Source organism: Galleria mellonella, unplaced genomic scaffold (genome assembly GCF_026898425.1).
Source record: "Galleria mellonella isolate WM207_F2 unplaced genomic scaffold, CSIRO_AGI_GalMel_v1 utg133, whole genome shotgun sequence".
Lineage (NCBI taxonomy): Eukaryota > Metazoa > Arthropoda > Insecta > Lepidoptera > Pyralidae > Galleria > Galleria mellonella.
In genome coordinates, this window is record NW_026441990.1 from 4,536,707 (window position 1) to 4,553,051 (window position 16,345).

At 32.1% G+C, this 16,345-nt stretch overlaps 1 protein-coding gene across 2 annotated transcripts in view; it reads left to right on the forward strand.

Annotated features, from left to right (window-relative positions):
* Window positions 1–16,345, forward strand: part of LOC113511018 (uncharacterized peptidase C1-like protein F26E4.3) — a 100,679-nt gene that overhangs the window by 21,313 nt on the left and 63,021 nt on the right. For both annotated transcript variants that reach the window (XM_031911991.2, XM_026894575.3), the window contains exon 2: window positions 14,010–14,158. In XM_031911991.2, the coding sequence (XP_031767851.2) occupies window positions 14,041–14,158 (118 nt within the window). In that variant the 5' untranslated portion in view covers window positions 14,010–14,040. The remainder of the gene's footprint in view (window positions 1–14,009; window positions 14,159–16,345) is intronic.

Sequence of the window (16,345 nt, forward strand, 5' to 3'; positions counted from 1 at the left end):
ATCCTATTGCTAGCAATATACCCAACCAGGTTGACCTCCTCGCGGTTCCCCCTGGGAACCATCGTGAACAATTCTTGTTGAATTCGTCACGATGGGCTAACTGACCTACTTCATCCTCATCTATCATTCTTCACTGGTGCCCCGCCGGTGTATACCGATAGCGCGGGTGGGGCTACCAATTCATTATCATTTATTAAAAAAAAACCTATGTATATATTGTAGTTACAATATATATGTTATACAATATATCTATATGTTGGTATTATAAAAGGAAAGAAAAAAAGAAAAATTTTTATTCAAGTAAACTTAGATTTAAGACCAGAGGGAGACTTTGTACAAAAGTCAATTGCTTGGCTACCTCTGTCCCATTCGTGTTTCTATCGTGAAACAGATATATTTGAATGGCTGTGTTTCGGTTTGAAGGGTGGGATATGGCGTGAATTTACAGTCCATGGTACTGCTCATGTCTATAGACGACGGTTACCTCTTTCCATCAGGTGGGTCGTCAGCTTGTTCGCCATTCTAAGTTGCATAAAAAAAAATTATTTACTTGTTTGCCAACGGATTGCAATAGGTATAATAATATGCATCATTTTGATTTTCAAACATACTCGTTAAATTTTGCGTTTAAATATTCCCAAAATACTTAGTAATTCCATTACTAACGCCCGTATGTCTACGTTATCCAAACATTTTAGAAGCCAAGGTGAGACACGGCGGTAAGATCCGTGTTTCAGACTATTTGTGAATAAACATTTTGTATTTTTTTTTTTCAAAAAGGACGCATTACCAATTCAACGATATTTTTAATAGTATTTTTATTTATACAACTTAGAATGGCAAACAAGCTGACAGCCCACCTGATGGAAAGTGGTAACCGTCGCCTATAGACATGAGCAGTACCACGCACATAACAGAGTATACTGTTTCACTCATGATACCCCCCATGCGTTGCCATTCCTGAGGACTCAGGTTTTATTCCTCCGTACCCAGTAAATTTACTGCCATATCCCACCCTTTAAATCGAAATATAGCCATGTAAACACATCTGCTTTACGGTTGAAACACGAATGGGACAGAGGTAGTCAAGCAATCGACTTTTGTACAAAGTCTCCCTCTCTGCGAACGATTGATTCGTTGATTGATCAGGCTAAATCATCACCATCATATTAACTATGCACTATTGAACATTTGCCACCTCTTATTGAAGTTTGCTAGTAATTACTAGCAAAACTGGGAACTGCCACGCTTAGCAGGCGGATTGGAAGGCTTTGGTGGTGTTTCAAAAGGGACGTTGTTGGCCCTCGAATATTAAATTCCCTTAGTCGCCTCTTACGACGTCCACGCCTAAGGAAGGGCCATTCTATGCCGGGACTACACTATATTATCTAATATATAAAATTCTCGTGTCGCGGTGTTTGTTACCAAACTCCTCCGAAACGGCTTTACTGATTTTTGTTGTGTGCGGATTGGGTAGGTCTGAGAATCGGCCAACATCTATTTTTCATACCCCTCAATGATAAGGGTGACCCCATCCCCTTTTTTAAATTTCGACAATTTTTTTAATTTTTATTTTATTATGATTTATTTAGCATTGAAAAATACATACAACTTAAAATTTTCACGCTTTTACAATCAACTTCTGTTTTTTAAATGCGATTTTTATATTCCACAATAGGGTTGCAAGATGGCGATCGAATATAATAATTGTAGTATGATAAATTTTCATGTATAATTCTCGAAATTATGTATATGGTAAAACAACGTTTGCCGAGTCAGCTAGTATATATATATATATATATATATATATATATATATATATATATATATATATATATATATATATATATATATATATATATATATATATATATATATATATATATAGGAAATAGATGTCGCATAGTCGCATATATGATTGAGGTGCATGCGACATTTAGTCTCTCACATTATATATATATATATATATATATATATATATTTTAAATTAATTCTTAAAGATACTTCCCAGAGTTTGTCCTTGTCCTATCTATTACGATATTACAATTATTTTTATTATTAACTACTTTTTCCCGCAACTTCGTCCACGTGGCCGGGGTGTTATTACTGACTGGGATAAAAAGTAGACTATACTTTTCTTCAACCCATATAATACGTGTATTAAATTTATTAGTAATTGGTTAAACCATTAAGGCGTTATGACATAACAAACAAACAAACACGATCACTTTTATAATATTATGAAGGATTAAGTATGGATTATTTTAGATTATGCTTTGTATGCAAGTATTATATGTATATTTTGAAATTGCAATAAAGATACTGAATTCTAAGTAGCAAATTCACTTTCCTTTGATTTTCTAAAGTAAAAACTCCTTTATACTTTGGGTGTTGCTGGAATAGAACTCTTTTGGAGTTAAACCCGTCTTTGTACATTTAATTACCTTTGTCATATTTTCATATATAATTACTTATATAGTAAAATAACGAATAAATAAAAACTAATACACTAAATTAAAAACTTAATCTTATTTATTTATTTATTTAGGATTACCAACATAAGATACAGCGAAACATTTCGATACATTACACAAGTAGATTACGGTTAACCGCTCTTAAATTTAGAGGCAACCACAGCAAGCTTTGTGTTTAAAAAATATTAAAATAGAATTAAATTATTACAATACAATTAAATTATTAAACAATGAAATGCCAGTAAATTAATAGAAAACAATAATTTACATTCACTTGATGATACCCAACAATTCAAATTAATTAAATTAAATTCAAAATAAAAACAAAACATAATAGCGAGCTACATCAATTTTTAATTTAGACATGAACACAGATCTTAATTTTGAAGTAGGCTCTTTTGAGGACAAAGTCCAAACTGTAACATGTAAAGTACATATACTGCGACATCTATTAGATTAATGTCTACGGACAAACCAACCGGGTCGTTGAATTAAAAGAAACTGTATTGTATTGTGCCCGTATCGAATGGAAACAATTTGCTCGTGATAATATTTCTTTGTTAATAAATGTACCTTGAAATGCACACGTACTTATGAAAATAGACACTTATTTAGGGTTGCCACTTTTAGGAAGTCAATAATTTTTTTTAAACATATAAAATTTTACTAGACAAAATTGTACTGAACACAAAAAAAATATGCTCACGAATAAACATTGTTACATATTAAAAAAATTTTGTTAACATAATAAAATAAGGAAAATAAAATAATTACACCAATTAGTCTATAAAAATTACTAGTAATTCATTTCTTTAGTTTTAGTAAAAAGTTAAAAAATTACATTACACAAATTCAAATCTTTATTAAAATAGAATTATTAACAAGCACTTTTAAATCGTAATTTTTTATCACATATTTTTTTAACACTAATATTTAACAGTTTTATTATCGATTACTTTTAAAAAGTCACTAGTACGGCCATTCATTTACCCTCCTAATGCTCCTCAAATATTGCGTCTAAATTGCGCCCACCAAGTATCCTCTTGTATAGGCATTCAGTCGCTCGTATCCAATAGCGAGGACGGGATGCCTTAAATACTGTACCACAAACCTTAAAAAAAAACAGTTTTATTAGAAATTTGAGAATCTGTAGCAAGAAGAGGAAAAATGTTTTTGACCTCACAATTTATTAATACAAAATATAATTGTCAATTTTATTATAAATAAAAACAACATTATAAATCCAACTAACTCCTTTATTTGAGACAAGATATTATGAGTAAATTCTTAAAATACTAAATTACCATTTAGTAACGTAACATAAAATGAAGTTTAAAATCAATTTATTAATAATCAAAGATAGTAACAGCCCTGTGTACAACAAAGCAGCACGAATGAATGCGTCTCAGCTTCTGTAACATAACCACTTGTGTAAACACACCTTTAAATATTGCTATCACGCTCTACACAAGTAAACTTATATACCCGTCTCATTCACTCCAGAATTTTAGAAGGAACATTGTCACGAGTACAAGGCCAATAAAGGTGTGCTCACAAAAGGAGTGACGATTTGAAAAGATATTATCACATTAGTGACATTCGTATTCATTTTCAATCTAATATAAAAATGTAGGTTTAAAGTTGGTTTGTATATTTTGTATATATGTCACGCGATATCTTTGCTATTTTTGAAATGATTGTTTTTTTTTAAATCGATGAAGTTGCCTTTCCTTATAGTCCCGTAAGTTAACTATGTCAAGGTCAAACCCGTCATTTCTAAAAATATAAATATTTTTTTTATTAATTAATAAAGACACACCAACATTATGCTTAGAACAATTAAGCAGATAATGTACAATGTTATAAGTATGTAAAAGTGAAAAATTTAAAAAAAAATACTTTTTAAAGAAAATTTTATTAACTTACAAACAGAATATTATAAACAATAATATATTCTGTAATTACTCGATTTATTAAACAAATCATTAATGTACAATTTCATTAAGCTTAAACATAACGGAAATTATCTAAATTGTAGTTGTAAATGGAAAAACAGCTGAACATTTATTTTACAGAATAATTATTTGTCTGTTTTAATTATATACTAAACTTAATAAAATAAATTTAATAGATATAAGTTGCTTCAGTTTCTAATAGGGAGCAGAATAAATTTAACATTAAAGTCAACGAAGCAGCGGAATAAATTTAATATTATAATAATTTATTAAATTTATTCTATTGCTTCGTTAAAAAAAAAGATCAAAATCTCAAAATTAACGTAACGTAAATATCTCTTAATATACACACAAAGTATTCAGTCGAATTACAAAACCCTTCTTTTTTAATGTCAATTGATAAATAGAGACTGCTTTATATTTTACTTCAAAGAGAAACATAAATAATTATTTGTACCTTACGGTACATATAAATTTAATTAATTGCTACTTTCCAAATGCAAGCCAAGAGTAACAGATTCAAATAAATAACATACGTTTATACGCAACTGCATTTCACTGCAAATCGTTTAAATAAATCACTATTACATACTCCGCGACCTTAATAAGGAAATTTAAGACCTAATTCCAAAGTAATACGGTGCATGTTGGCTTTAATTGGCAACGAAGATCATTCCTTGATAAATATAACATCAATTAACATGATGAATGAATATATTTTGATGAGGATTAATGGGTTTATGATTGGGTTTAAAGACTTTATAGATATTGTAACGATCTGTTATAAGTATGGCTACTGAATTTCATTCACAATTTGTGATTTATAATCATTTCATGATTTCATTTATGTTAGGTTGAATGAAACTGTTTGTTTTTTTTTTTTTTAAATAAAAGAATAAGTTTCGTTTGAGATGTAAAATATGATAAGAAATTGTGTTTTGAATATTTATATACCTTTAAATATAAAAGTTAAGATCGCGTTAAAAAAAATTTACTGCAATTATGGCAACACCAGTTATTTTTATGACAATCTAAACTACTGAACCGAGTTTGATCAAATTTCTATAGCATTATTGATGCTACAGAAATTTGATTAGGGAGTTATGAGGTATCAAACGTAAAAAAAATATAACGGAATTTAGAAGCTCCTTTTTTTTGTAGTAACAATAATGTGAAATCACACTAGATTTTAAAACACATTTCACTTCACTAGTCATAACCGAAGAAAATGAAATTAATTGTAAAATTTTATAGAATAGCTATTTGCAGTAGTCATAATAATAAATGAAAATCACTTTAGTTTTTGAAAGTGAAATGAGTTTTTCACTTCACTAGTTTTTGTAGAAGTTTAGATAATATGAAAATTAGATGAAGTAAAAGTGAAAATGAAATTAATTGTGAAATTTAATAGAATAGCATTGCAGTAGTTATAAAAATAAACAGAAATCATTTTATAAAACTCATTTCACTTGACTAGTCATTGCAGAAGTTTAGATAATATGAAAATTAGATGAAGTAAAAGTGAAAATGAAATTAATTGTGAAATTTACTAGAATAGCGTTGCAGTAGTTACAAAAATAAATGGAAATCACTTTAGAAAACTCATTTCACTTCACTAGTCATTGCCAAAGCTTACAGAATATAAAAATTAGATTAAGTGAAAATGGAATGAGTTATAAAATTTTATAGAATAACATTGCAATAGTCATAAAAATAAAAAAATAAAATAAAAAACTAGTAGTATATTTAAACCTAGACACTAATCTAATCATTTTAGCGACCGTCTGCATCGGCGATAAAAATATTTGAGTTTCCCACGCGTTTATTTTAAATACGAGTTCATTGCTTCTGTATTTAAAATTAAATCATTTTTTTAGCTTAAAAACCAGCTATTTTAGTCGTGATAAAATTAGAGTAATTCTATTATGAATGTTATAAATGCAAATTTGTAAGGATGAATAGATTGATATAGATAGTTTGTTACTATTTGACGCAGAAATTACTGAACGGATTTTAATTAAGTTTGGTACACTAGTAGGTTATATTATAGCTTAGCATATACTTTATATATTTACTGATTCAGGCGAACGAAACCACGGAATACATCTATATGATATCATACGGCAGTACAATATGTTGTTTGTAAAAAGAATCATCTTAAAATGTTTATAAATAATAAAAAAATAATAAACTTCATTCATTCATGAAGGTAATGATCCATTTAATCTTTACCAATATTACAAGAAGAAAGATTTGATATTTTGTAAGTTTGTAATGGATAAACTTAAAAACTACTTTGCCGATTTCAAAAATTCTTTCACCATTAGAAAGCCACATTCACCCTAAGCTACAACATAGGCTATATTTATTTCTAGAAAAGATTAGGGATTCTTACTAAAACTTTAGTAACGTAACTCAACGTGTAGAAAAATGCTATAAAATATCTTTCTTTGCGTGCGCTGCGGAAACTATTGTTGATAGAACAAAAGTATGTTCTACAGTATTAAAGAAAATATCAATAACTATAAAAAGATTCATTCCTTCTTCTATCCATTTAATCTTTACCAATATTACAAGAAATATTTGATATTTTGTAAGTTTGTAATGGATAAACTCACTCTCAAATACTCAACTGATTTCCAAAATTCCGATTTCAATTGTGGCGAAACTACTTATTTCTTTAATAACTAAATTACTGACCGGTTTTGATAACATTTCTAGACCGAGACCAATATGTATATAAACCGGATTAGATGTATAATTACTGGAATTATGAGATAAAAATTATAAAAAAAAAAATAATACAACCGATTTAAGAACCGCAGTATTTATATCCTTCTGAAATACTGTCCCCGTTTCACCAGCAGCCGTTTATATTACCAACTAGCGTGCTAACTGTTAAACATTTCGGAACCATACTCTCTTTAATACATAATCAAGAAGGAAAATTCTAATTCATACAAAATACAATTGTGTAAATATAATAGATAGCCTAAAGGCATGTAATAACACGAAATAATAAACTTATACAAACTGTATTTATATATATTTCTCGTGATATATATTATTATATATATATATATATATATATATATATATATATATATATATATATATATATATATATATATATATATATATATATATATATATATATATATATATATATATATATATATATATATATATATTTTGTATGCGTTAAAGTACAATTTTATACACGTGAAATATAAGAGAAAACTTGTTGTAAATCATTAGCAAGGGAATTTTCAAATATCTTTATATATTAAAAAACAAACACTCGTTTACTGTGGTGGGAATTATACGATTCTAGGGTGGGCATGCCCCATCACCCTTCAAATATGGTTTTATAGTTATAATTAGATAATAATGTAAACAATCATAAATAAACACTTTTTGCATGTATAGAAGAACAATGATTCCTAAAATTAAACACCTCACAGCTGTTATCTCTTATCGTATAGAAATACATTATTACTGATAAGATATGACAGTAATGTGTAAATGACCCTATTAAAGAGTAGTAGGAATTGTCACTGACTGATCTGCGAAGTCTCTAAACGAAGGTTAGAAAAAATATAATAAAATATGTAAACACAGGAAAAAATTTGCGCGATAAAAATTAATTACTTTTTTTTTTAAACGACCATGTTAACAATACTGAGACCGGCACTATAGTGGGGATCCGGCCTTTGGTTTCAATCGCTTAATTTCGTTTCTGACTGTACTTTTGTTTTATGTACAACTTATAATTCAGAGATGTTTCTCCCACGAACACTCAGGTTATGGAATGAGCTCCTTGCCGAGGTTTTTCCAAGAGCCTACAGCATGGGGTTCTTCAAAAAGGGGGTAAAGAGGTTTCTTCAGGGTCGGCAACGCGCGTGTAATACCTCTGGTATTGCAGGTGTTCATAGGCTACGGATTATATTATCTGTGGCTACGGTAACCACTTACCATCAGGTGGGCCGTATACTTGTTTGTCACCACAGTGGTATAAAAAAAAAACATTCCCTATTTACTGACTTTTAAAATAAGAAATATTGAATTTTTTTTTGTTTTTTAATTTTAGTAACACATAACTATATTTCGATCGGAACGTTCTTAATTCATCATCATCATTTCAGCCGTCAACTGTCCATTACTGAACATAGGCCTACTCATTTAGGGGGGTTTTGCCAGTAGTTGCCAGGTTTAGCAGGCGGGTTGGCAACTGTAGTTAAGCTTTGATGTTTAAAGAGAAACGCTGTTGCCCAACCTTCGATCATTAAGTTTCCTTAATTGCCTCTTACTACACCCACGAGAAAGTAAGGGGTAGCCCATTCTATGCTGGAACCACACGGCGACTTTTTTAATCATTTATTATAAATCAATCAATCTTCGCCAATTTAAACTAAATAGCACAATTAGGAAGCAATTGAGTTCTCAGAATACGGTCATGTAAATTTACATGACATGACAGTTCGTAGGAAGCACCTATCGTGTTTAGTAATATAAACAGTTATAAGATAGCTTGCCTAATATTATTCGCTGCAGATATCAACAATGAAACGAACTTGACCTAAAATGTATGTCGTTTCTCAAACGAATCTATGTAAACAATTTAAAACCTTTTATAGATATTGTACCGTATACACGTGTTTTTTTTAATGAATGATAATGAAATGGTAACCCCGACTGTGCTATCGGTATACACTGGTGGGGCACCAGTGATAGATGAGGATGAAAGCAGGTCAGTTAGCCCGTCCTGACAAATTCAACTAGAATTAACCACGATGGTTTCTAGGCGGAACCACGTGGAGGTCGACTTGATAGGCTATATTAATAGCCATGGGATTTAACCTCCCCACTACTAGCAATCCCTTCCTCTCCGTATACACGTGTAACAGGCATACATACCAAGGGACATTACAAGGTACAGGATAACATCTCAGGAATGGAATTGGGGAGAGTTATTATTGCTCTTGAAAAACGGGCTTTTTGTGAAACCTGTAACACTACGACCTTCCCATGATCTTTTGTGCTCGCCCTTTTTGCTAATTCCTGTCAATGATGGGAATTTTAGGATTGTTCTTGTAGCGACGTTTTTTTATCAGGTTTTTTTATTCAGTTTTTTTATTCAGGATTAACAGTGTGTTTTCCAAAGAAGATACATCGTTTATGTATGAGTGGGCTACAGCCATATATTAAGTGCTGCGGCGTTTCTTCTTCACTAACAAAATCTGCAAACACTTTTTGGGCATAATCCTAGTTGGGCCATATGCTTGTTTAGTTTGCAGTGTCCATTGATAGCCCTTGTTAATACACATAAATTATATTTACTGAAAGGAAATAATTTCTTAGAGTAATTTTCTAAAAACCTTTTAATCAGGGCTTTCAAGTGATTTAATCCTGGCGACAGGAGCCAGCTATTATTTGCTGCTTCTAAGCTTTCAAGTTTGAGATGTCTGGTCTTTAGTCTTCGAGGTATGCTACAATAAGGTTCTGGTACTATTTAGACATTTTTTGTCCCTTCTTTTGCTAATTGGTCAGCTATTTCATTTCCATGAGTTTTTGAGTGACCAGACCATCTCAAGATAATGTTATTTCTGCTACCCAAGTCTTTTAATAACATTATGCAGTTGTTTATAAGCTTTGACTTAATTTATAAAAGTCAAGTGCAAGTAATGCCGATTGACTATCCGAATAAATCAATATATTATTATTTAAGTAGTAAGAAGGGTGGGTTAGTTGGTCCATCATGGTGAATTAATCAGCAATTAACTACGATGGTTTCCAGGAGAGATAGTGTAGAGTTCGATTTGCTGAAATATATTTATGGTAATAAAACAGATTTATCTTTATTAATGATTTTTACATGACTCGTGCGCAAACACGATCTAGTTACAGTTTTTATCTTTCCTATCGACTTAAAAAAATTAAAAATTTTAACTGGCCTTCAAGCCAGGATACCTAGGTTATCCAAAAACCAGGCAATGAAATTCAGAAAATACCCAGAATATCCGAACCCGATACAATTTAAAAAAGTTTATTTCTTAAATGGAGCCAACCGAGAATCAAACCTACATACTCAAAACAACTTACCACTGCATTACGAAGATCATAAAACCACAGACAATCCTAAATTAGTACTAACAAAAGCTAAGGTTTCCTTATAAATAAAAAAATAAATGTAACTAACATAATTTATTGAAACAAAATTCTGTCAATAAACAATTCAAAAAACAAATCCCTTTGTCTTTCACGAACATAAATATTATATGCTAATAACATGTCAATGAGATCTTAAACTGAAATAGGTTTAAGCAATTTTTAACTTTAGTTCATCACTGTTAGAGTTATTAATGATTTGTCATCGAATACTGATGCTACGCTTGCACATATCAAAGAGCTTCGTAAATCTAACTACGTGACCGCTGATTTATTGTGAGTGTCGAGATTTGGGGACGATACCCGAATCGTATAAAGTGACAGCGATGAGTAAAAACGGAAACCAGATGCAAAGGTTACTGTATTTTTTTTTTTTATTTCTTTTTTTAAACAACGATAACTTATTCTAATATTTATTATTACCTAACTAGCGACCCGCCCCGGCTTCGCACGTATGTAATATTTTTGTATTTTCTGTTGTAACTGTGTGTTTTTCTGGCAATAAATATTTAAAAATAATATGTAAAAGATGAAGAGGAATATAGTACTTATTTTTTTTTTTTTATAAATTTGGCTTTCAACATTCAACTTAACTGTCAAGTAGGTAAGCATTGTGCTGGCAAAATGTGTGGGCAAGTCGAATGTAAAAGTAAATACACCAACAGCGATCAATTACAAAACAAATATCCAAATTAGTAGATTTTTTTTGTGTAAAAATGCTAAAGTGAAACATGCTAAAGTAAAACATTTTTACGCAACTCAAACTAGCAAACAAGCTGACGGCCCACCTGATGGAGAGTGGTAAATCTCTCCTATACACATTATGAATTACCATAGATAATATAAAATATACTGTGAAGATTATGACTGTACAAATGCCAGATTGAGTATTTATATTGCAATATATATATATATAGGAATATGCGGCAACGTCCCTCTTAAAACATCTACAAAGCTTACCTGCAGTTGCCAATCCGCCTGCTAAACGTAGCAGTGGACAGTTAAATACATCATATCATGATGATATATACATATATGCAGTTCTCTTGTTCGTGTTTGAAGATAGCAATTTCAACACTAAAGAAATTCAAACACTAAGAAAGCCTTTTAGGGAAACGCGAATTACAGGTGAACTGCATACCTACTATTTTAGTAAAGATGATGTTTATATGAGTTCGTATACAAAAAAATAACATTAAGCATTGATTCCTAATAAAATATAACACCGTCAACGACCCACTTTGAAAACCCGATAACAGACGCAAACAATACTGCGGTCGCTCGTATTATTGCACTGATTGCGCTTTATACAGAGATTTATGGCGAATTTATGTCGAACGCTTTCGTTTTAGAATTCAAATTCTATTTGATCTTAGTTTACAGAAACTGAGCTGACGTACTTAGAGTTAGGTAACGAAGGATTTGTTTTAAATGGATGCGAATGAAATAGTAACCCCGCCTGCGTAAACGGTATACATTGGCGGGGTACCAGTGAAGGATGATAGGTGAGGATGGGAGCAGGTCAGTTGGCACATAGTGATGGATTCATCAAAAGTTTGTCACTAAAATAAATAAAAAAAAAAATATAATAAAAATGTAAGAGACTGAATGTCGCATGTACCTCAGACATATCGTCATAGTCGTAGAATACTGACGGATCTGATAAAGATTACATATAAAGATCCGTCAGTATTCTACGACTATGACGATATATGCGACATTTATTTCTAGATATACACTTTAGCAACAATGGACACTTCCCACATTGTAGCGGCTCTTTAGTTTTTTAGTGGTGGTGGAATGGGTAACATATATATATATATATATATATATATATATATATATATATATATATATATATATATATATATATATATATATATATATATATATATATTACAAGAGTGCAGTTAGACCCTATTAATAATATCTCTATTTATTCTATTTCCTCTCGGTAGCAAAGGGTTAGGTATTATTGTTAAATGAATAAGAGCTTTTTTTTTTAATCCCTAAGAAAGAATGTTTGGTAATAGTTTAGGATTTAGGTAATATGAAGTATATTTCAACTGGCTGCAAAAAGAAAGAGTTTTCAATTCGGTTGTACTTTTATATGTTTGTTACCTCATAACTCCGTCGGTTCTAAACCGATTTGGATTTTTTTTTATCTAAAAGTATATACAGATTAGTCCCACAGAAATTTAATCAAAATTTGTTTAGTAGTTTAGTTTACTAGATCAAAATTTTTTGTTACAATTAAAGTCTGTATATTATTATTATTTCCTATTCCAATTTCGAAAAAATAAGATATTAAGCAGAGAGAGTTTAATTTGTTTTTATTAGGAAAATTTCTGTATATTACAGATTTGTTGAATTTTAAACTTAATTATCACAGTTTCCTTTTTACTGCAAGAGTTATTAATCATAAATGTTTATTTATAACAATACTACAAAGTAACAATACAATGAACGGTAGTTACTATTAAAATTAATGACACCGCTAGTCGATACAAAGTTGTCCATACAACTCAAATGTGATGGAGTAACAGACATATTTAACAAACTTTCACACATACAAGTATTTTTTTATGGTGATTTAATGGGATAATAACCCCGCTCGCGCTATCGGTATACACTGGCAGGACACCAGTAAGAGATGATAGGTGAGGATGAAGCAGGTCAGTTAGCCCATCGTGACGAATTCAACGAGAATTGTTCACGATGGTTTCCAGGGGGAACCACGTGGAGGTGGACTTAATAGAGCATATTGCTAGCAATGGGGCTGTCAAACTCCATTGCTAACAATCCCTTTCCCCCCCTTGGTGTTGCCATGTGGTGTGTGTGTATAGAATGAGTCAGTTTTCTTTTTTCTTTCTTGCATTTGCTAGCAATACACCTTGTATTGCTAGCAATGGGTTCATTAGACCCCACTACTAATCTTTTCCTTATCCTTCTCCCTCACATACAAGTATTAGCTGTGCGTTTTTTTTATACAACTTAGAATGGCAAACAAGCTGACGGCCCACCTGATGCAAAGTGGTAACCGTCGCCTATAGACATGAGCAGTACCATGGACATAACAGAGTATACTGTTTCGCCCATGATACTCCCCATGCGTTACCATTCCTGAGGACTCAGATGTTATTCCTCTGTACCCTGTAAATTCACGCCATATCCCACCCTTCAGACTGAAACACAGCCATGCAAACACAACTGCTTCACGGTAGAAACACGAATGGGACAGAGGTACCCAAGCAATCGACTCTTGTACAAAGTCTATTCTACTATACATGTCTATAGGCGACGGTTACCACTTTCCATCAGGTGGGCCGTCAGCTTGTTTGTCATTCTAAGTTGTATAAAAAAAAATATAAGTATAAAGAGAAAGAGTAACAGGTTTTCTTTTTATTTACAGATTGAACCTGTTATTGTTAGTGGGGGCTTCGATGAGCGTGGCGATAGGGTACTGGGGTCCGGACCTGCCCCCGGGACCCTACTGCGGGAAGAGGGGCACCCGTCAATGCTGCAATGACAGACAAGACAGCTGTTCGCACGAGATACTTTGTAAGTAAAAGAAATAACCTATCCATACCAAATTAGATTCTTTTTTTTTTCATTTAATTTGAACTAGCTGATGCCCGGGACTTCGTCCGCGTGGTATTTGTTATTCCTGTTTAGTATGTATCGATGTATGTGCCTACCTATTTATTATGTCTGGGAATAAGGGGCCAAAGTTAACAAATGATGTGTCGTGACGTGTCGTGACGTGACTATTTGCCTTAGGTCAAAATTACTTTATTTAAGTAGGTTGTGTACTAAGCTGTATAAGTTACTATAATTTTTTAACTATCCCGCGGAAACTCTTTAATTTTCCTTGATAAAAACCATCTAAAATGAAGATCGGGGATGTAAGGCGCTACCATGCGAAATTTTATTTAAATCGGTCCAACAGTTTCGGAGATTAGCCTTTACAAACAGACAGAGAAACACAAAATTTGGAAAAAACTGAATGTGTTCTTTTTCACTTCTAACATCCCCCTGACTCGGTCTTTAGCGTTTTTTTTTCTACATACAGACATTCAACCTCTACAATTTTATTATATGTATAGATAATAAACAAATGTACAGTATATTATTTCAAAATATTACTTGAATACATGAATATTTGTACAATCAATATCATCATTTTTTTTATACAACTTAGAATGGCAAACAAGCTGACGGCCCACCTGATGGAAAGTGGTAACCGTCGCCTACAGACATGAGCAGTACCATGGACATAACAGAGTATACTCTTTCGCCCACGATATCCCCCATGCGTTGACATTCCTGAGGACTCAGGTGTTATTCCTCTGTACCATGTAAATTCACGCCATATCCCACCCTTCAAACCGAAACACAGTCATGCAAACACAACTGCTTCACGGTTGAAATTGCTCTCTAATTACTTATTATAAAAATAAAAACACGCTTGTTTAAAAAGAGTAACAAACATCGTAACTACTTACCATCAGGTCGGCCGTATGCTTGTTTGCCACCTCAGGTGTATAAAAAAAAAAACAAAGAACGTAGAATTTATTAGACTTAGACTATTTCTAAAGTGAAAAAAAGTGTTGTCCTCCTCTCTCGTACTTGCTGTGGCCAACAGGGTCCATAATTGAAATGTTATCTACTAATTATATTATGGAATGCAATAAGAAATAAATATTTTATTTTTATAGGTATTTTACCGTATCATCATGACATATTTTTATGCAACTTGGAGAGCCAAATAAACTGACGGCCAACTAATAGAAAGTGGTAACTGGCATAGATAACCATGAAAGCATTCTGATCGATCATAATACATCAAAATACACTGACCCCCATGGTACGCCTCATGCGTTATCGTTCTTAATCCTTACTGATATCATGTATGTAAATGTGAAAGTGAGTTTGTTTGTTTAATATCTAAATTGTTATCAGGGGGGAAGGGATTGTTAATAATGGAGACTAAGAATCCCATTGCTAGCAATATACCCAGCCAGGTCGACCTTCTCCCTGGAAACTGTCATGGTTAATTCCTTATGAATTCATCATGGTGAGCTAATTGACCTGTTTTCATTCTCATCTATCACCCTTCACTGGTGCTCCGCCTGCATATCCCGTTAACGCAGGCGGGGTTACCATTCCATTTTCACCCATCAAAAAAAAAACAACATGCATTCTGTAATGTCCATGATACTGTTCATTATTCGCTCGTTACGTTGCACCGTCATTAGAGTTTAATAAATAGATATTTTGCTTTTTTTTTATACAACTTAGAATGGCAAACAAGCTGACGGCCCACCTGATGGAAAGTGGTACCGTCGCCTATAGACATGAGCAGTACCATGGGCATAACAGAGTATACTGTTTCGCCCATGATACCCATGCGTTACTATTCCTGAGGACTCCGATGTTATTCCTCTATACCCAGTAAATTCACTGCCATATTCCACTCTTCAAACCGAAACAGCCGTGCAAACACAACTGCTTTACGGTTGAAACACGAATGAGACAGAGGTACCCAAGCAAACGACTTTTGTACAAAGTCTCCCTCTTGTAAAGTTTAAGTTACTTTAAAGTCTTTTGCTTCCCAAAAAACAACAATAGCTGTAATCGTAAACTCGTAACATGGAACCAAGAGGACTAAGTCTATTGCAAAAGTATTCCGAAAATCGGCTCAAAGCTGACGATGAAATCGCTTAAATCACAAAAAAATCAGTTAAA